General features: G+C 42.2%; 1 protein-coding gene across 14 annotated transcripts in view; it reads left to right on the forward strand.

The window, feature by feature from the left end:
• Positions 1-22,001, forward strand: part of tenm2a (teneurin transmembrane protein 2a) — a 176,394-nt gene that overhangs the window by 33,971 nt on the left and 120,422 nt on the right. For 10 of the 14 annotated variants that reach the window (XM_057042742.1, XM_057042745.1, XM_057042744.1 and 7 more), the window contains 3 exons: positions 8,013-8,337; positions 20,677-20,721; positions 20,834-20,878. In XM_057042742.1, the coding sequence (XP_056898722.1) occupies positions 8,112-8,337; positions 20,677-20,721; positions 20,834-20,878 (316 nt within the window). In that variant the 5' untranslated portion in view covers positions 8,013-8,111. The remainder of the gene's footprint in view (positions 1-8,012; positions 8,338-20,676; positions 20,722-20,833; positions 20,879-22,001) is intronic. The other 4 variants (XM_057042748.1, XM_057042750.1, XM_057042751.1 and 1 more) reach the window with 1 other exon arrangement.

Consider the following 22,001-nt stretch of genomic DNA (forward strand, 5'->3'; position numbering starts at 1 on the left):
CATGGCAGCCATGCTGGTCTCATCACTGCTCTCTGCATATTTGACATTTCAGCCTGAGGAAACGACTCTTCTTGGCATTTATTTGGTGCTCCGGGGTTGCACATCACTAATAGCTGCTGTCGTTCAAACACATTAGCGTCCGTTATTGCTCCAGATTTAGCGTATTCTGAAATAACTGGATTTCTTCTAAAAAGAGTGGGAGTAAAAAAAGGTCGGGCGGTCTCAGCGTTTCACCTCTGCACAGAACCACGGTATGCACAAATGGGCAATGCATGTCGCGCGGTAAAACCCAGCCAAAGCCCGGAGTGTGTCACCTCTGTCATAGTGTTAATTAGACAGTGTCACCGTCTGTCCCCAGTGACATTTATTGCACATTTGAATATTTTACTCAGACAGATGGTAAGAATGTCAAGGCGTGACACTGAGTTATTAAGCCTTAGCTCTCTCCCTTGGCGACAGAATGCAGGGCTTGTCAGCACTCGATTGTTTTAATAACTCACTGCCAGAGCTGCGGCAAAGTTTGCCCTGACTCTGTGCTGGTGGTAGCTCCTAGAGCAGAGGTGACATAGTCACATATGCAGGCGCGCACACACACACACACACACACACACCCAAACACACACACACATTAGCGTCAGCCCGTCTGTGATACAGGTGAATGTGAGCAGAAATCCCTTCACTGAATAAAAGAATGACTTCCCTGGAACCGTGACCACTTTACTGGCATCATCCATCTGCACGGTTCCTCCGTGTGTGACCTTCATATGCGGCGACATTCTTGCTGGATGTGTGATCCAGTCCATTTCGGTTGTGCTCAATAACCCACAAATAGGAATTATCCACGTTACAAGGACTTATTGGATGTCAGGGACTCTTGTTGTGTAAGAGGAATGCTATGTAGTGTTGCTGTAGGCCCCAAAGAGCCTGAGCAAAGTAGGTGTGAAACACTCGCGTCCGGATTATCAGCCAAATAGCAATCACAGGAAAGGCGTTTAACAGCTAACACTTCCAGAGGAGAACGATGAAGGAGGATGCTTTTGACCTTATTGGAAGGCTGTGTTGTAGCAGTAATGGCAGGGGAGGCATCTACAAATACAACTTTGTTGTGTCAGGTGTGAGGCAGGATCCTTATCAGATGATAATCAAAAGGATGTGGGACAGGAGAGGTCTCAGTAGTCCAATGCAGAAGATTTATTCTCGCGTTCTCCTCAGGCTGGTAAATAAAGTGCCTGTAAGGCAAACATATTGAGCTGTCAGTCAGGCCACTACTGGCGGTGCTTTAGCTGAACTCTTTCAGCCTGCCTGGAAATTCCAAACAACAAAACAGATGAAATGAGAAATAAATGCGATAAAGGCTAAAACCTGTTCAAAAGCAGTGGCTTAAATGTACCTATCTGTCATAGATGTGCTTGCCTAAGGTGTTAAAAACTGAGTTGAAATAATTTACAATTGACGGTACATCTGCCGCAGCTGTGACAAAGGTGGCCTACTGACACGCTTCTGTGGCAGCCTGCGTCGATAATACGAGCCACATTTATTCAGCTATTTGTTACATCCTCTATGCTCTTGCTGCGTCTCTTTCCCTGCAGCTCTTTCTCATCTTGTCCGTCTCCTCTCCCGAGCGCTAGGGGAGCTGTGTGTAATTACCCGGTTTGTTTGCACCTTGGCTCTAACTGCCTGTATTTTTACATAAAGCTCGCGTTCACAGGAAACGTGAGCGAGCGTGACTGTTCTCGTGTGCCTTCTCGTGCACCCGTCGGTCTTTAACAAATATGGGTGTGACGAGCGCCGGTGCGTTTCCCAGCTCATGCGCACGTCACCCAGAACCCACTGTGGCAGACATGAAGAGACAGAGAGAGGGACCTTGTCGTCTCTAATCCCTTTGTTTTGAGTCAGATTAGAGCTTTCCAAGGCGTTCGTAAGGCCTGCAGAATGTGGATTTAAGGATTAGTCTAATAAACAGAGGCTCTGTGGCAGGCCCAGTCTGGAGATTACTCAGACACTGAGAGCAAGGAGGAGAGAGGGATGGATTGTTCCCCACCCAACCCCATTTATTTCCATCCTGACAAATGAGAGGATGAGGGGAGAAGAGACATGGAGGAGAAAATGGAAAGTGGATGAGGTCTCTGTCTTCCCAGTTCCTGATCAGTGTGGCAACTTTCATCCATCTCCTTCCCTGCTGGGACCACAGCTGCATCCTCCCAGCAGAGCACCAATGATACACACGTCTACATAGGATTAATACACGAGGAGAAGGGGAATTCGACTAACAGCATTTTTAATCATCTTGATTCACACAAGGCTCTTAAAAAAGAAAACAATTACAGTCATTTTAATCACTGATAATTCATTTATTCTTTTTTTGACTGTAGACATTAAACATTTGCCGGGCTATTGTTACTGACTAAACCCTTAACAGCTCAACTGGCACGCAAGCTGGAAAAACAGTGTCATGTTTGAGAACCGGGTTCGTGGTATCCACTAAAACCAATAATGGCCTGAATGCATCGATGCCACAATAGTGGCTGATACACTTCGCCAGTATTCAACCAGTAGTCACCTGGGATTCTTCACGTCTTAAAAGAGGTGTTTTGGAGCTAATGGGGCGAGTTGTTTTGGGGCAGTAGCAGCGAAAATGTTTTCAGACTCGCATTCCCATCAGCTGTTGGCCTTCTGATCATCTTGGATCCAAAACAGGTCTCAGTTTCCAGTTGAACTGGAGCCATGCAAACAGCCCCACTCATCCTGTTGCTGTGTGTGTGTATTTGTGTGTGTGTGTGCGCGCATGTGTGTGTGTGTGTCTTTGCATGTCATTTTCAATGCCCTCTGAGATCAAAGACATGATTAATGACTCTTCGTAGTGAGGAGCTATTAAGTTAGACCCTGGTCCGACTATAAGATGCGTGTGTGTGTGTGTGTGTGTGTGTGTGTGTGTGTGTGTGTGTGTGTGTGTGTGTGCCTGAAGTGCATTCATATATGTAAATAGAAGAGGCAACACATGTACTCACCTTAATCCACAATGCAGTCAAGAATGAAATATATTTTACATTACTTTCTAAGATAATGCAAAATATATTGTAATGATCATAAATACAGTATAAACCAGTTCAATATACAAAATAAATATTCCTGAAGCTCTATCATAGATGACTCCTTACAAAGACATTCGAGGAAGTGCACATTAAAGCACACGGTCTTTTTTAAGCACATCTGCAATTAAGCAGAATGTCCCTGAACAATACACATGCACCTTGTCTGGATGAAACTGAGACTCATACATCAACTTTTTAGTCTTTATTCTCATGAAACATCTCTGTGTTCCACTTTTCCACCAGTCGTCCTTTGTTTCCTCGAGTCTCTCTCTGTCTCTTTCTTCCTTTGTCTTTGGGAAAAAACAGTGTAAACATCTTAATTTGAGCAGCAGCACAAAAAACAGTAGAAAATTGAGAGCAAATGCTTTATTCCCCCCCCCCCCCCCCTTCCCCCCTATGATAGCAGGGCCTTGTGTTTTCAATAGACTGCCTGTTTCTGTTAAAATGCTTTTCACTCATACACCGACACAGACAAAGGAAAACAATGTTGGAAGATGGAGGGAATTATTTTACGGAAAAGCCTCACGCTGTGCTTTATCAGGCTTTTCATGTGTGTTGTTGGCAGATTGTTGGTTTTAGCTGGGCTGCAATTAAACTATAGGAGGCAACGAAATACTTATGATGAGATGGGATAAGATAAGATAAGATAAGATAAGATAAGATAAGATAAGATAAGATCAGATCAGATCAGATAAGATCAGATAAGATACACATGAACATTCTACCCAAGAGAAAATTATCATCTTTACAAATTAAATTGGGAACAAAGAGTTGCTGCTATAGGTACCTATACATACATACATACATACATACACACACACACACACACACACACACACACACACACACACACACACACACACATACATTTCATAATCTTTATTATAATGGAATAAGGTTGAAACAACCAGGACACTTGCCTATATCTGCAGCAGCATTTATTCTGCTAACTACACTGTATTTATAAGTACTCTGCCATCCACGACCTGTATGTATGCATGTTTATGTACTTTTTAGCTAAATCATTTCAAACATTTTGTGTAGCTAAACACCAGAAAATACAATGTAGCTATTTTCATGTGGCTTAAAAATGCACTTCGAGCTTTCACGCCTGCAGTTGGCGACATCTGGACTGTAGGCGTCCTAAAGTGTGATGGCCCTGTACCACTCACACACTCCACCTCCATGCTTATTAGGCTGATAAATGAGAGAAGTGGCTGGATGGACTATTTGCAGCTAATTGTCTGTGTGTGTCTGGCCCATGCACATCGTTATAAACACAGAGAAATAATAACATGCACAGCCAAGATGGATCGATGTTCTTGGCGGCACGCTCACTGGGCAGATTTGAGGCATGGAAAATACAAGTAGACCCAAAAAAAGTTATGAGGAAAAGTAATAACATTCATTCTTTAATGGATTGCATAACCCTGCAGGTAGGTGGGAGGCTTTGTGAACAGCATTGTCTTCAAAACAAACCCTCAGCTCATCCGACAACCATTCCTAACAGGAAAGGGATGGAACTAAAAGCGTGGCATGTCCTGTTAGCACGCCAGGATTCAGTCAACACCATCCTACCTCAGCCTCCACTGCTGGATTTACCTCTTTGCTTAATGTTATGAATTATGCTTAAACTGTCATTTGCGGTGCTCAGCACCGATTTGTTCTACGTGCTGCAGCGTTGGGGGTCAGCGTTTGAAGCTCTCTGACACATTCAGGATGAATGAATACAAAGCAAATGTGGCGCCCGAATGAGAATGTCTGCTTCCTAGCTTTTCATCTCCTTATTTTCCAAGTTCCATTCAGAGAAGACAATCTGTTTATAAATATGTCGTGTGGGTACGTCGGAAATATTAAGACTTTAACGATTCATCGGCGCGCGGAAGCCTTTTGTGTGATAAGTACTGTTGATATGTACTTCAGATGACACCTTGGGTTTAGCTGCATGGGTAAAATCAGAGCTCCTTTTCATAACTGCTTTTAAAATAGTCGGCATTAACTTTAGCACCGTCCTCTTTAATGTTTGAACAGAGACAGAAAGGGGAACCGTCCTGTTTGATGTTTGCTAATCCACTGATGTCATTAACTTCTATTACCTCGCTGTGATTTGTAGTTAAACTGGATTTACATTGTCGTTTTTCCATATTTTTTCCCTTCTGAAGCTTATATTTGCAGAGAAAGGCCCATTATCTGTACCAAACTTCACCTCTGCAGTTCTGAAAATGAATTCTCCACCCTCCCTATCGTCTTCCAATTACTTTTCTCATTCTGCCTGGATTTCATGGTGCTTCACGGTCGCATGCATGTCTCTTTTCTCTTTTGTCTAACCACCCTTTTCGTCGCCTCCCAAGGAAATGCAGCCATTTTCAGGCTTGTGTGGGTGTTGCTTTTTCTTTTTTTTTCCTCTGCTGGTTTTTTTAACCAGGAGTTTTGATTGCCTGGTTGCGTTCTTTGTTTATTTGTGAACATGTATGTTACAGTGGTATAGTCACTAATCACAGTGTAATTGGAACGTGCGCGATCAATAACAATCAACCAAAGGAGATAATCTGTCTCAGAATGATAATGCGGGGAGGTCGTGCTGCTGTCACTAATTCACAGAAAACACATGCGATTATACTAAAGTGACCTTGAGGAAAACACCTGCATGAGCTCAGCGCTATAAATGTTCCAGAACTTTCGCTACCTCTCGACTATCCATCCATCCATCCATCCATCCATCCATCCATCCATCCATCCATCCATCCATCCATCTCTTCTTCTGTGTCTTTCCTCTTTTTACTCATGGACAGTACAATCTATAACTACTGTACACAGATGTGCACTTCTGTCTATTTTTGAGGTTTTTTAAAACACATATTTAGTATTATATTACTTTTGTTCATTATTTGAGTCTCACATTGATCCAATAGGATCTTGAATTTAAGTGGATTTCAAACGAATGATAACCTCTGATTACAGAGCTGCGCTCTGCCCCCTTTCTGATTGTGTCTCATTCATAAATGAGCCATAAAAGAAGGCAACAAGTGTTAAATGATGCATCGTACACACGCAGCAGAAATCTGAACAGTGCCTCACTGTTGTGGTTGAACCTGTTGCTCATCTGGCTCCGAAAGAAACATCATCTCAACAGCGGATCTCCTCCTCTTCCTCTTTCGCCTCCTCCTCCAACTCTGCTGTGACACTTTTCTGGAACTTAGCGCCAGTCTTTGAGTGGGTTTGATCAATATTCATATGTGCTGATGAGCTCTGCAGTTATTTAAAGAAAATGATTAAATCACTGTAATTAGCTGCAGCAACTATTAATAACATAGTTATTACAATCAATTATTCATAACATTTTCTTTCTTTTAATGTTTTAGAGTGATATTCAAAACTGTTTTTAATCCATAACAATTTCACGTGATGGGTCTGGAATGTTCTCATTATTTTTTGGAATTTGATCCTTCTTTTAAATTCTTTGTTCTATTTTTAGTGCATGTCATCACACCAATAGAGAGAAATACCCTTCAAAATTATTTATATAGAAAGAAAATGAATCAAAACACAGTACTTTCGTAAAAACATAAGCATTAGTTTTATCAGCAGTCGTGTTCTTATAAGTACTTACACACACACACACACACACACACATTCAGTCACTCAAGAAACTTTCTTGGAGTGGGAGAATATTCTGGTATATCTTGAGTCAGTCATGTTTCTGTATTTTAACCTCCATTCAAGGTACCACCACATTAGGCTTGAACTGCTAATAGTCTTTGTGATGGATGCTGGAACATAATGAGCTCTTTATGAGACTTAATACCTCCTGTTAATCAATGGACATTGCAGGGTACTTTTCAATGCTACCTTCTAAGTATTTTCAAATGAGCTTTTATAGAATAGATTGACTCACAGTCTAAGCCATTTTTTTGTCCTTTCTTCCTTTTCTTTTCCTCTAAGCTTTGGAATGAGCTCAAATATTCAAATCCAAAACATCTCTGTTATCTCTGGATCTGTCTATTATGATATCAGAACAGACTTATCCTTTACCCAAAAAGACCAGAATAGACGCTTCACTACTATGACCAGACTTTCTGCAAACATGGATGACCTGTTGATTCGCATAAATATCCCATATTTGCAGCTGCAGATATTGCTTGTTGTTGTACTGTTTGGCTTTAAACTTTGGCTGTAAATGCGAGGGGCTGCTCAAGGCTGCTGCACAAGTGTTACGCTGTATTCGTCCCAAACTCGTGCATGATCTAAATCAAGTCTGGGATTCAGGTGGATGTTGAAGAAACTTGAGTTGTTCTGGTGATGTGATGCAGTGAAATGTGTGTCAGTGGCGGGGACGTGAGGATATATGGAGTCTCAGCTCTGTAACTGTCCGTCATCCCAGAATCGGTATATCTATATTGCACATGCATTTGTTTGTTGGTGTGGGGTGTGTATTGGGTGTGTGCACGTGCACGTGCATGTGGCTGTGTTGATTATCCCTCACAGCCTCTATGGGAACACGATTCATTCTCACTCTGATAATGAGCAAGAGACTAGCAATGCCCTTAAGTCATTTCTCCATTTCTTCTATCCTTCCTGTTAGATTAGACTATACTTTCTCTTCTCTCCTCCCTTTTTTTCCCAGTTTGAATCATCAGTGCAGTTTTCCTCCCATCTGTCCGTCTCTCCGACTGTCTCAAGTCTCCACTTTGTCTCCAACTTTTTGTATTTGTGTTCAGGCATCCCCAGTGATCTTATTGATGCCTTGATAGTGTAGCTGGGTGGGGAGGTCATTGCAATTCCATTGTGTTAACCCCCTTGTTTGTGTTTGTCTTTACTCTGTTGCTTTAATGTTTGCTCCTCTTCACCTCTTATCTGAGGTAACTAAGGTAAGGAGTGATTCATCCATCTATTTTATACTCTTCTGTTTCTGTCTTCCAGGTGACTAAAGAGGAAGTGCCTGCATCTCTCCCCTAACTTCCTCCTCCTCCTCCTCCTTCCACTGTATCCAATTCTCAATCCCGCACCCCCTCAATCAACATGGATCTGAAGGATCGTCGGCAGCGCTCCCTAACTCGGGGTCGCTGCTCCAAAGACTCCCAGTACAACACCGCCTCCTTAGAGGCCGATGAATGCCGTGTGCCCACTCAGAAGTCCTACAGCTCCAGCGAGACTTTGAAGGCCTTTGACCATGAGCAGCGCTTGCACTACGGTGGTTGTGTGACAGACCTTGTTCACCACGAGGCAGAGGAGTACTCCAGGCAAGGTGGGTTTATGAAATTAGAAACCTTTTAGGAATATTCAAAGGCATGATCTGTACAATCTAGAATAAAACCAAAGACAGCCCATAGAAAATTTTATGAAATATGTAAAAGTTTATGCCAAAGCTAATACTCAAGCATGACATTTTGGGAAATTTTCATCCCTGAAATGATTAATTCTTACGCTGAAAGAAGTCCTGGTGGTCCTTGTTACCTGTAACAATAAGGACTCTTCAAATTTCTGAGTGTTCCTGGAGGTGCCTCTTAACACACTGATTCATAAATCTGGATTTCTGAGAATTTAAAGCCAGTTTTCCAGGGATGATGTCTGCTCTTCACCAGTTCCGAGCACCTCGGTCCCCATCCTAGAATGCACAGGGGCGAATCAAAACAATTCTGGCTGTTCGTTATATTTCATTTCATTTCCAGCCAGTGTTTAAACAGATAAAGATGGCAATATATGCATTTTGCTTCTGGAACCGAAAATGAAACAGAAGTCCCTGTGGAGTGCTCCGTTTCATTAATTACCAACAATTATTAATTTGCTGTTTCGTGTTGCACATGTGAATATGCCACTGTCTCTTATCCATCTTTTTCCCCGCCCTATTGTGCGTAACACCCTCAGGCAATTCCATGTCAAATAGAGTCACTTTGTATAATTGAGTCAGGAAGCTTCATATTCCTTTTTCTGGGGTTTGTGTTTTCCCTCAGTCTTTGCTGGTGCCCCATACTCATTAGTCACATGTGTTTTTCAGCCCGTGTATATTTACATATATATCTGTACAGACATTTTAAATACAGCAGAAAATGCTGCACTTTGCAGGAGAGGACTAAAGCAGACCTTTAACTCAGGCGAGCCTGTCATAATGAACTTCAGTGTCCCCCGGTGAGCGAGTCAGCCGATAGGCCGATAGGTCAGCTCTAAAAAGGTTGGGCCTGCCCTCGTAGGAATGTCTTTAAACTGTTTCTCCTCCATGCCTGTGAGCGGGCGTGCACGCATCCGGGCATGCGCATTGCAGAGGGACATGAAATGGGCGGTATCGATCTCGGCTAGCAAAAGGAGTCCGACTCAATGGGATTGATCTTTGCTGAAGCTCTGTTTTCTCTGCATGGACACAGACGTGAGGAGACGACTCGTGGGAGAATTTGCCGCCAAAAAATAAAGAGGATAAAATTATCATTCTGCTTCGTTTTCTCATGGGGGGGGTGGGGAGTGGGGGTGCGCGTCCAAGCTATAGGACAGAATAGAATGATCTGTGAAGGCAGATTAAAAAAGAAAAAGGTTTGCACACACAGAGGGAATACGTTTATGTGCCAAATAGGAGAGTGTGATAGAAGATCCTCCTCTGCACAGCATGGGCAATGCCAGAGAAAATAGGGGATTGATTGTTGGGGTGGGGGTGAAATAGAAGACTGGAAGTCAGTGATGTGTGGTGTTCAGACACACTTCACTGCCACGCCGAGCCGACCTCACACCAACCGATGGCCAGTCGATACCACGGTTTCCTCAGCCTATCAGCTCCCTTGTAAAGCCCACAGCCACAGATGCATCGTGGGAAGTGTGGCCAGAGGAGACCAACAGTGTTGCAGCACCATATGGACTGTGACACCGCGGGATGGCGAGTAGATTTGGAAGGAGAGGGAAGATGAAGTGAGAAAGGCGCAGTGAGAGAAGTAGCCAATATCTTCATCTTTTTATCCACATACTCGTGTAACTAGCAAATGTGAAAACTGAAGGATTCAGCCAGCGAGGGAGATGCAGCAACATCAGATTGAGATTGAACTCAGTTCAGTTGCTGCCCTTGTTATTTTATTGAATATCCCACCAACAGTTTGAAGAGGGCTTTTGAAAATGAATCTAACCCGTTAGTTATTCATTTGATGAAAGGGCCAGAATAGGAAATATGATTAACTTTGATTAAATTATAATGATGTTGTTCTTTGGGTTGGCCTAGACTTCTTAGCCTTTCTGTTCCTGCATTTTGAGGTCATCGGAATCTATTTTCAGCCCACCGTGCTTCAGCGGCGATGTTCGGCACAAACAATTTACAGTTCTGTGGCGTGTAAATATATATTGATTTGGCGTTACAGCTGTCATTCGATGCAGACCTGAGACAAATAGAAGCCAGGTGGGACCGAAGCCCACCGCCAGGCTGCACGTGCACAGTCATATCACACTGAACAGCTCATCCACCCTCCCCTGTTAGTTACTTACCATACTTAGTTAGTCTCGAGAAGAGTTCACAGTCCATTGATGTTTATGTTGATTAGTTCTGTGCTCCTCGGTGCACGGGTTTCATTACTTCGGGTAGACAAATGCTGCTGCACATGTGCACATATTTCTCAGCAACACTTTTGAAGGAGGCTGTTTTTTGTGGTGAAAGTTAATTTGCATTGAGTTATACAGTGCAAATTATTAGGAGTGGAGCAGATGTCCTCGAAAATCGTCCTGAGCCAAGTAGTCAGTCTTGGGTTGTGATTTTGGAAAGGACGTCCAAGAAAACTTAGCAGTATATTTGTGTATGTGTGTGCATATATATATATATTTGTGTGTGTGTGTGTGTGTGTGTGTGTGTGTGTGTGTGTGTGTGTGTGTGTGTGTTTATCAACAAGGATCCTCTTCCAGAAAGTTATGTTTATCTCGCTTTACTTGCAGATGTAGTTGAGTGTCAGTGTGTCCTGAAGCACAACATCGTTTTAATCACCTCCCTTAGGAAGCATATTTACAGTGCTTGGAGGCTTTTTAAAAGGCTGCTGTACTGTATATGTGGGTTCAGGGATGTGCTTCCAAATATGAAGATGACTTTTCAGAACATTTACCTACCATAATGGAGCTGTATTTGAAGTAAAGCCATGGAACCATTAAAAATGGATGGCAAAGCTGTCATAATATATTTAGTTAGTGACACTGCCTTTACCGTAATTATCGATTTTTTAGTGGTTAATTATACTTTGCAGTAATAATGTTTCAATTTCCACATTTCTTCCACCAGCTTTCTGTTTATAATTTATGAGACTATTGGTGGGTCCCATGTTTAACAGCTATATTCAGGCCGTATTATTTATTATACCTCATAACCTTTATACCTTTTACCACTTCTTGTGTTTGATAAACATTTAGAGAATATTTCCGTCTCAAAAAGGCACTAATCGGGTCTCATGATATCCTGATGGAGGCATAAAATGAGACCAGTCTTGCTGTATTTAACAAATTATGAGTAAAGCCTTTCCCTTGTTTCGAGCTTGAGAACTAACCTCATCAAACAACTCCCTGTAGTTTTTACTAAAGCAGGTTCATCTCTGTTTTATTACAAGATTCTTTGAATCTCAGCTGTACTGTTTCTCCATTATTAGCTAATTTCTTGGGCAAATAGTGCTGCTCTTCTCTCACTATAACATGCAACAGCCTGGAAAGCTCATTAGAAGGTGTCACAGTTTGGTCTACCAAGCACGCCTATACTGTACATACACGTAACCCTGATCACCCAAAGCTCCAAAAAACCCAGTCCCACCGATTGAGAAAATGGACCGATCTTTTGTTTTCTCTTTGTAAATCATTTGATTGAACATCCACTGTCAGCTCTCACATCTTTGGAAGATCCTGATGAGAACTTTAAAAAGCTGACAAAATGTGTCAAACCCAGACTGTGGTCCTTGTCTGCAGTTGTTCAGCTCCTTTACTCTGTCACTGCATGCTGGATCTGTGATTGTCTCTCCCCATACTTCTCCACTGGTGCTCGTATTCAGCACATCTCTAAGGTGTGTTGCCCCCGCGGGTGCACCTCTAGGCAACCGGTCTTATCACTGCCACTGCATTCTCTAAAACCGTTTGCCTTTTCATTCTAGAAGGAGCTAAATGAGCTCCTTACATTCTCCTCTGCTGCTCTGCCCCCAGAGATGGAGGCCATGTAGAGAACCCACCACCCACCTGCCTGTCTTACTGCCTGGATATTCAGCAAAGATGTGCTGTTCCTGCCTTTTCTATCTTTGTCTCTCTTAGAGTCCACATTTTCTCGTCTTTCACCTTTTAAAGATTTTATTTTTCTTTACTTTCTTTATGGTCTCCTTTGCTCTTTTGGCACACCTTTCATCCATGTTCCCTCTGTCTCATTCTTAATCCCTCATTTCTTTACTTCCACCCTTGCTGTTCTTTTATTATTGCCCAGGTGATCACATCACACATTGGTTAAGCTTTCTCTGCGGCCTCCTCTGTGGGTGATTCCACCTCTGATTCTCACCTGCTTTCTTAGCTTCATTAGCTTGTATCAGCTCATTTGCAGACTGCTAATGCTCATGCTAAAATATTCCAAATTAGTCCTTTTGCCTTTTCTTTCTAAGGGAAAAAGAAGGATCTGCAGGAAATGAATATAAATGTTCTTGACTCCTTATAATGCATGTTTCTTTGTTTAGTCCCATTAAAACCAATGTGTGTTACAACACAGGTGGCAGAATTATAAACGATATCTCTGAGCACAGCAGAGACCGAGTGTTTTGTTCCTGGCAGCAGTGCCATTCTGCAGCCTCTGACTGTGTTCACCAGTGGGGAGCCGCTGATGGTTCTTGTCTGTCTTGCTTCGCGGTCTAAAGGAAGAAGCACTCCAAGCATTTTGCTTTTCATATTTGACGGCATATGATGAAAGCCACACTGTGGATAGATTCCATTTTTCAGACCGTACCCCAAATTTCCACGTGGGAACAGCCAGCTTGGATGGATGATAATCAAAGAAAGAACAAAGCAGCTGCATGCTATTAAAATAAATGGCGGTGAAATAAATGCAATCTCTCCCCTCCTCTTTCCCCAAACTCTCTTTATCTTTGTCTTCTAGCATTCTCTACCCCCTGCCAGCTGCTAACACTCAAAAGTGTCCCGTAGCGGTTGCAAGAGCGCAGAGGAGTCACTGAAGAATATCCCAGGGCAGCCTCGACTTCCCAAACCCTCCACTCATTCCCACATGCCCCCATGTCTGTACCCTGTCATATGTAGACAGGAAACTGTCTATGTATATGGGGGAAAAGAAGGGCTTTACCAATATTTACATCTGGTCAAGCAGCCTGGAAAAATGATCCAAGTTCAGTGATTAAATGTGCTTGTTTAAAACATTGCTGCATTCAAATGCCAATTTAGTCCAAACAAAAGTGAAAATATAACAGCTCTGTTAGCGGGAGCTAGCTGTGAAGCTAGGTAATTCCAGTGAATTCTAGCCACATTTTGAGAAAGCTACAAGTCCCGGGGCCAAACATTTGCCTCTGTTATTTGGTATTCTGCTACTTGGCAGCAGTAGTGTGATGTTCTACTGAGAGGTTTTCTTTTCCTTTTTGTCGGCAAGAAAATTTTAACAGATAAAATAAGACAAATAGCAGTTGTGTCTCAGGGCAAGAGACTATATCTATGAGATTTTTTTTTAAAATCAGAATTTACATCAAACGTATTCTAGTTAACTATATTTACTATAGTAAATGGACAAGGCACCTTATTTTAATGAGGAGATTACATTAAAAAGAGTAACTACGTTCACTTTCTTTGCTAGATCATGATTGATTGAAGATAAAACAGGTATATTGTTCTTCTTTGCTGTGAAAGCTTTTATTTGTTTTGCAAGGGCCTGAACGTGATGGATAAGTTACATCAAAGGTAGAATGCTGCATATCGCATTATTATCTGACTCTCATTTGATAGCATTATGAGGCTGTCCAAAGACGTTCTATGTGACAGGAACACTGTGCTGTGTTGAAATATTCAAAAAGTGTCTATTACGAGAAAAGAAAATGAATGTGTCATCATTGTGGGGTAACATCGAGATGTCTGGAGTGCAGGGTCACCAGTTCAGCAGTTTATTTAGAGGCAAGCCAAAAAAAAACCAAACATAAATGCACAGATCTCACACAGTGGTACATGGAGCATAAATGATATATATTTTAAACTTATTCTTAACATGAAAGCACGCAGCTGTTGAGCATTTCTCAGCTTCGCTTACTGTGTTTTATAACATGCTCTGGTCATTCTCAATTACTTGCCCGGCCATAACATCATAATGCAGTGACAGCTTATTCTACCATCACCCATGTTTTTAGTGTTTTATGGGTGCAAAACGCCATTTCTAGCCAGCTCCTGCAGCCCTCGTGCCACTGCTGCATCCATTCCTGTAGCAAGTATACAATACCTAGCAAAAAGTACAGTAGCAGCCATTTTATTCTGCTTTTGAGCAAGTATTGTAGACCCAACCCTGTACCCCGCAACTTTCCCATCTACCTTAATTTGTAGCGTCAGGGTAAGTTAACCAGCCTCTACATTCAACCTTTACCACATGCCTCATTTTGACCCACCTCCTTATTTGTTTATTTGCTACCTAACCTCAGATATAATTTGCCGATGCTGTGATCCACGCCAAGCCATCTATCATCTCACATGAAGAGATGCTGCTGACATTGTGGTGCCAGATACCACAGAACACCTTTAGTGGTCTAACACTTTCTACATCTTAATGAGTCAGGACCTTTGGACAAACCCAATGTTGGGTGGTCATAATATTATGACTGTTCAGTGTGGATTTAACCACAATGACAATATTTAACCAACATTTAGCGCAATACTTTATCCAATCCAAGCCAGTAACTTTTCCAAATCAGATTCAAACCTTGTTTGAACTGTCTGAACATGGCCTCAAAGAAAGGAAACACGTGCAATGTCTCACTGTCTCATTTCACAAACAAGGAAAACAAAGACATACTGGCCTATATTTCTCTATCTGTAGTTAGAAATAAATACATCATAAGGAGAAATGTATCGCAAGCATAGCAGCTGCTATAGAAACACAGAGGCTGGTAAACACGCACACACATACACACACACACAAAGACACACATACATACAAACGAGGCAATTAATCGAGTCTGGGGAGCTGCGTAATGACATCTGCACTTTTCTTACACTAAACCTGTTTAGTAGACAATGTGTATTTTGTGAAAGTTGAGTTAATCTGTGTTTACAGCAGAGTGACCCTCTTTGACACTGCTTCCACAGCTTTTGATAAATGAGGCAGATTGTAAATGTCAGTGTTATCAAGCTTTTTTTTGCTCTTTTTTGCTTTCCCCCCCAAGCCAAGCCTCTCGCTCTGACTTTTAATGAAACATGTCTAACCGCACGTTCAGGGCCTAAATAACATGAAAATACACATGAACAAATGTAGACCATGTTCAAGAGGCGCTCAGCTTCTGTAAGGAGAAACATGCCCAGACATCACCTACCGAAGGTGTCTGATGGCGACCACATGGGGGCTGTTGGCGTGGTTGAAGTGATGCGGGAGAGCCGTTAAAAAGCCGCAACAGACAGTGGAGTTTTGTATTCTGGGTTTTTTGTTTTAATTTTATTTTGTATGAGCTTTAAAAATAAAAAAGAGAAAAGAAAAGGAAAAAAAAATCTCACGGTCAAATCAGACGTGTTCTTTCTCTCTGCGGTGCTCTGCTAAAGCACAAGAGGCGTTTCGCTCCCCGCGCCCGTTGACAAGACCTCCTCCAGAGTGCACGGTGTTGTGTCATGTCCTGTCATGTTCCGTCCACGGCAGACTGCTGTCCTCTGAGCAGCAGTAGAACCCCGCGCTGTGGACGACACTGGTCTCGGTCTCCTCATTAGGAGGTGCAAATGCCCTTCTGGCTGTGACAGGAGCTCAAAGGGGGGATGTCATCTGGGAGGTGTGGGAAGTGTTTGACCACTCATATTTGGACTTTTCATTTTGGCTGTTACCACACCTCTAATGGTGGCGTTAATGACATGCCACATGCTATGGGATGTATGTGTGTGTGTGAGAGGTCGTGAAGAAGAGTTTAAGTAATCAACACCAAGTCTGCACCGGGTGTTCCTCGTCGCAATGACATGCCAAACGCAGCTAAAGTCCCGAGAAAGGGTCACCTACGCTCACCTACTCTACGACCACAAATAAAAGCTCTGGTGTTGCAGATGATGCTGCTATAGGAGACAGTAAGAAGAATCTGCTCAACGATTCGTTGACGCCACCAAACCTGAAACGTCAGTGACTTTTGGAAGAAAGTTTCTCAGTAAAAACAACATTCACACAATCAACGCGAGCTTTATTTTAATCCAGCTTTCGTTATTGTTCTGCCTCTAAAAAAATAAAAATCAACAGAGATGAAAATCAAATAGCTGTTTTCTGCTTACAGAAAAAAAAAAGCCCACATCGTTTCATTGTTGGAGTGAAGGTTATGTTGAGCCTTGCAGCCGTTTCAGAGATATATCCAAAGAAATAAAGTGCATGTTTGATGGAAGAGCAACAGCACTGAGAGGATGATCTTGATTTTGGTTACAAATTCCAGCGATGTGTGTGAAGGTGTCGGTGCCGTGTGATAGATTGGTGATCGGCCCAGTTATCCCATCTCTTACCCAATGACCAGTCTAATAGCCTCCATCACTCCTGATTAAGAATAAATGACAGTCAACTGAAGATTGATGGTTGTCTCCGTTGAATAAAGCCTCCGTGTAAATGCCTTTAGGTAAATACATGGCACAGAGTTTATCAGGACTAAGTAGTGGGATTTGATGTTTGAAAGCTGTCATTATGACTCCTAAACATCAAACATACACCCAAAAAAGATTGTCAGTCATGTCATATAATTTTAGGGATCCATGAATTCAAACAACTGTTTGGTTTCTTTTTTTAAATACTGTTCACAAGCCTTTAACGTGCCTGCTAATGATTTATTTGTTTTAGCAGCAAAAACCTTCTTTTCATATTCCCACATGCCAGCGTGGAGCAGTTATACCTGGGCAGTACTGCAGGATAAATAGGAGTGAAAGAATAATCTTCTTTTGGAGCAATGAAGCATTTTATCTGATGGTCATGGGAGTGATGAGAGAGATAAGATGTTGAGCCAAAAATGGAGGGGAAAAAAAGACTGTTACAGCAATATCCTAAAACCTTTTAATACCCCAGGATAAGGACTTGAGAGCAGACAGGAATGACACGAGTGTATTCTGGGCTTCATATCAAGGTTATTAATGGTGAGATAAAGTTTCCTTTGTCTATGATGTTGTATATTATTGAAAGGTGACAGTGACAGTTATAAAAACCATTGTGGACAATGCTGCTTAGGGTGGAGATAAGCAGATAGCAGAGATAAGGGTGGAGATAAGAAAATCCTCACATGCTGGATTTTCCTATAGATATAGGCCTAATAAAATAAAATAAAAAGTAGTTGACATATTAGGTTGTAGCATTACTGTCATGAAGCAAAGCGTAGCATTGAAATATATTTTGTGTCTGATAATCATCAGCCTATTGCGATTTGTTTGCTAACTTTTATTGACGTCCTCCGCGGTTAAGTGCCAGATTGTTCATTAGCTGTAGCTGCAATGGAAATGGAAACGGTAGCTGCATCTGTGAATCTGTGAAGGAGGTGAAAATTGTACACATTAAAACAACCAAATGGGGAGAGAAATACTCATCGAGCCTGAGCAAAACGGGTGGAATTGCACTGTTCAGAGAAAGAAAAGGAAGAATGTGGTAATCACAGATGTGTGAGGAAACATGTCAAAAGCACAGCCACATCATGTGGTTAGTCTCTGATTCTTCTATATGAAGACCCATTTGTCCCGTTGTAGTTACTTGTGAGCTGCAGAAACATCAAACCAAATCAGAGATGTGGCTATGAAGACTGTTTCACACATGATATATGTGACTGGAAACTAGTGTAAAATTCCACAAGTCTTGTTTATGATCATTATTTCTGATGTGAGCACGGATGGACCTATGTAACATCACACTTTCATCACCCTATCACCATGGAAACTCCGATTTGTGAAGATGTTTGTCTTCTGTGCCCTGTCAGTTGACGGCACACCAGTTACACAACAGTGACCTTGTACCTCTATTTTCTATCTGAAAAGAAATACTTGTGTAGCTTAACATGAGAGGTAATTTAGATATTATTTTGCGGTGAAAATGTTTTATTTTCCAAAAACAATTCAAATACTTTTTACAGATTAGCGACTGCAGCGGTAGTCATTATTTTAGACTCTTAAATTTGCTGCATTTTGTAGTTCAGACTCTTCTTTTTTAGCATAAAAAAGCCGAGGATTGCGGTGAATATACATAAAACCTGCTTTAGCATGAGCTGTGTGTGGAGGAAGAGCAGCTTTTGTTGGGTGGTTACTGGTGGATTTGACCTTGCTTCCTTCAGATCACGTGGTCAGCTTGATGTAGGCGGACGCTGGCTTCAGGTTAGCTGTTAAATTATTTGAAAAGTGCAAAAACACAAAAAAATAATAATTAAAAAAATACCCCTCTTCTTTTTCTTGCTTGTGATATTGATCGCTGCAGGTTGGATTTTTGGGCTACAGAAGTTTCCTAAAGTCTGCTTTGTGTACTTGCGGAGGCATGTTGAAGTACAGGTTTTAGAGAAAGGACAATAGCAGTTTTCATTACACAATTTACAAAGTTGAATTGCCTTCTGCATATAGTAATATGCATACATGTGTATATACCGTATACATATATTTGCATGTGATGCAAAAGGAAATAGTAATAAGCAGTACATCTGTGCAGCAATAACTCATGGTATTTTCCTGTGCTCTAACAAAGAAAGTAAAGCTTTTCCTGCTATCAAGGGTAATTTCAGTTATTTCTAGAGATTACAGGGCTTATACTACTGTGCACAGTTGTATTTACCTCCTGATTTCAATGCTTCCTCCTCCTAAGAGAAAATCAGTTCACTAGTTCTGCACTTCAAGGCAAATCAGGACTTTTAACCAGAACCGGGGGCTGCCTTTGAGGTCGAAAATTACATGTCCAAGGGTGGCCTGCACAGTAAACTACTGGATCTGTGAAAAACAGCATAATTGCAGGTGGCGAAGCCCACGTGTTCTTCCAATTTTTTACTTCCTTTGCAGAATGGCACAGGAGGTTGAGTGAAAGTCATAATGCAGAGTCCTGCTGCCTATACTTTGCCTGTCAAACTGCTAACAAGCACAAATGATTTTTTAATGACAGGCCCCTATGTCCCACAAAACTGTCTACTTGCAAACAATCATACTCAGACACGCGCTGCACGCGGCATGCGTTCACTCCCACACACATCCATAATGAGCTTTATCAGGGGAAGCGCTTGTTGTGTCGTGGATGGCTGCAAATGTCATTTTTACGCTTGTTTCCCTATTTCAAGCTAAAACTGAATGTCCTTTTCACTTTGTCACCTTCTCGTGGATACACCACAGCAGCTTCATCTGTGTTTCATCCTAAAATATTGATGAAGAGGCTTGGAAATGAATGCCTAAATATGAGCCCGTGGCCTCCAATTTGCATTGAACATTCTGTTCTGTGTTGCTCTGTTTGCCAGGGACCATAAACACATCAGAGGATTTAACGTGTTTGTAAAAGTGGAGGGAATTTCACTCTTTAGATAGTCATGATGAAACAGCAATCTGTTTGATATCTTGACAAATTCTATGGTCTTTATTATATTTTTTTCTTTAATAAATGTTTTGGTGTGACTGTCAGGCTAACTGAAAGATAAGGTTTCAGGATATATTGATTTTATTTTTTACATGTACACAGATATAAAACTGTTTTGAGGATTTATCTTCTCTCCTTTGATGTAACCTTCACTCCAGTACACCTTTAATGGAAAGCATTTTATTAAATGATGCTCTTTTTATCCTATAGCAACTCCAAAGGCGGGAAATATAAACAAGGTCATGGTGTGCCTTGTTATTTCTTATTCCTATTTTCTATATCAGCCCGTCTTTGCTTGAATTGGATTCAGAATATTGACTTATTTTGTTATTAGAGCACTTCTTTTGCACACTTGTCCACATTAGCTCTGGCTAAAAACATACATTACCTCATCCTCCACGGCAGCCCGACAATGACAGTGACTGTTGGGCGCTGAGAGAAAAGCTGATCGTGATGCAGGGTCACGTTCGACCCCACATCTGTCTTAATATTACACGCCCAACATGCGATTGGTTTTCTATTTATGGAATAACTCAGATAGATTTATATGTCTGCTTCGAGCCGTCGTGCTGATCCATCTCCCTTTGACGTGGCGATGGCTTTGTCTGCCGCTGATGGTGATAAGGACTGATTGGATTTTGCATGTGTAATCATGGGTTATGGGATGTTAATTGTGCTGAATGGTGGCCTGTGGGAAGTAAGGCAGAATATATGTGTCACGCGATCACTCACACACTCGTTTTCATGTTTATGACGTGTTTCCCTGTAGCGTTTAGACTTGACACTGTATTGTTGGCTCAGTTGTAAGTTGAAAAAATCTTGCCATCCATAAAGTTCTTGAAGGATGTAAAAACCAAAACTGGATGTGATCTGTTCTCTCAGGCCTCCTGGAATTCTCTCCCATGCTTCTACGATACTTCATCACAGGTATGGATTGAGTAGAGTTAGCACCTGTACGTTTGGATCGTAGTGCTCCTCACCAACAGATCCTCCATAGATTAATCCCAGTGATAAAGTTTTTCTCGTCTTTTACGGGAAGTGGCCGGAAAAGACAGAGACACAAAGAAGAAGAAGACAAGAAATGGTAAAGTGTCCTTCTGGTTCTTTCACATTTTTGCAGTGGATGGAATGCTGTCTAAACCCCAGTACAGAAGCAGAACATACCTGTTGAGTCGTTTAGTTGCCTCTGTTTTCTAGTCCGGACCATCTGTTTCCTCTGAGTAAAAGTAAAGTGCCCCCCCCCCCGTTCCTCTTCCTTTCAGGCCCTCTTACTCCCCATTTCTTTCAGCACAGCTCTCGAGCCTGACGAGGCTGTGGAGAGGAGTAGTGAAGATCCAGCAGGCGATTTTCATCTGTTTAATTTCTGCCTCTCTGATTGCATCGCTACGCTTGATGAGTCACAGTTAACCCCAGACGCGCAGCTGTGTCATTCCCGCTGCAGCGGTTCGTACGGCGCGCTGCCTCGACGCAAAGCTTCCTCCGCTCGCTCTTCCTCTCCCTTTCTTCACAAACTGCTAATGAAGTGAATCACAACTGTTTCTCCCTCGATCCCCTTACCCCTACTGCTGATGGTGAGCGATTGCATCCACAATACTCTTTTAATTAGTATAGAGGATAAATTGGTTGAGCATGCCTTTTTCCGTAATTGCTTTTCCTCAGCTTGGATTTAATTGGACTACGACACTGTTTATTGATCTCTTTTGATGTGCTTTAATTTGGATAATTTTATATATTTATTTTGGAGGTTTAGCGGTGGTTAGTCTGGAGGCAGGGATAGTCAGGCAACAAGGTCAGTGTTCTGCAGCCGAGTGCGCCGTGCCCAGTGAGCCTTGGGTCCGGCGTGTGATGGCAGCTAGGTGGGGAGATGATCAAACCCAGAAGGCAGAGAGGCACCATTACAGTCTGAGAGGTCTCAAGTGAGCAGCTCTTTGATCTCACATCAACATCTCATGAATGCCAATGCCGAGCAGTAACGGGAAGGAAACGGGCCTTCTCCGATAGGCTTATCAGGTTTGCGGGCCAGGACACATTACTTCCAGCAGGTTGTAGTTTCTGCTTGAGTCATGCTGCATCACCCCCACCCCCCTACCCCCCCCACCCTGCCCATGCGTGCCTCAACAAGGGCCAATTTTCCACCCTCCGCCTCTGTAGTTTCATAATTAGCGCGCTTCTCAGTGTGTGATTGTGAGTTTGTTTTTAGGTCCTTG

This window comes from Takifugu flavidus, chromosome 9, assembly GCF_003711565.1.
Source record: "Takifugu flavidus isolate HTHZ2018 chromosome 9, ASM371156v2, whole genome shotgun sequence".
NCBI lineage: Eukaryota > Metazoa > Chordata > Actinopteri > Tetraodontiformes > Tetraodontidae > Takifugu > Takifugu flavidus.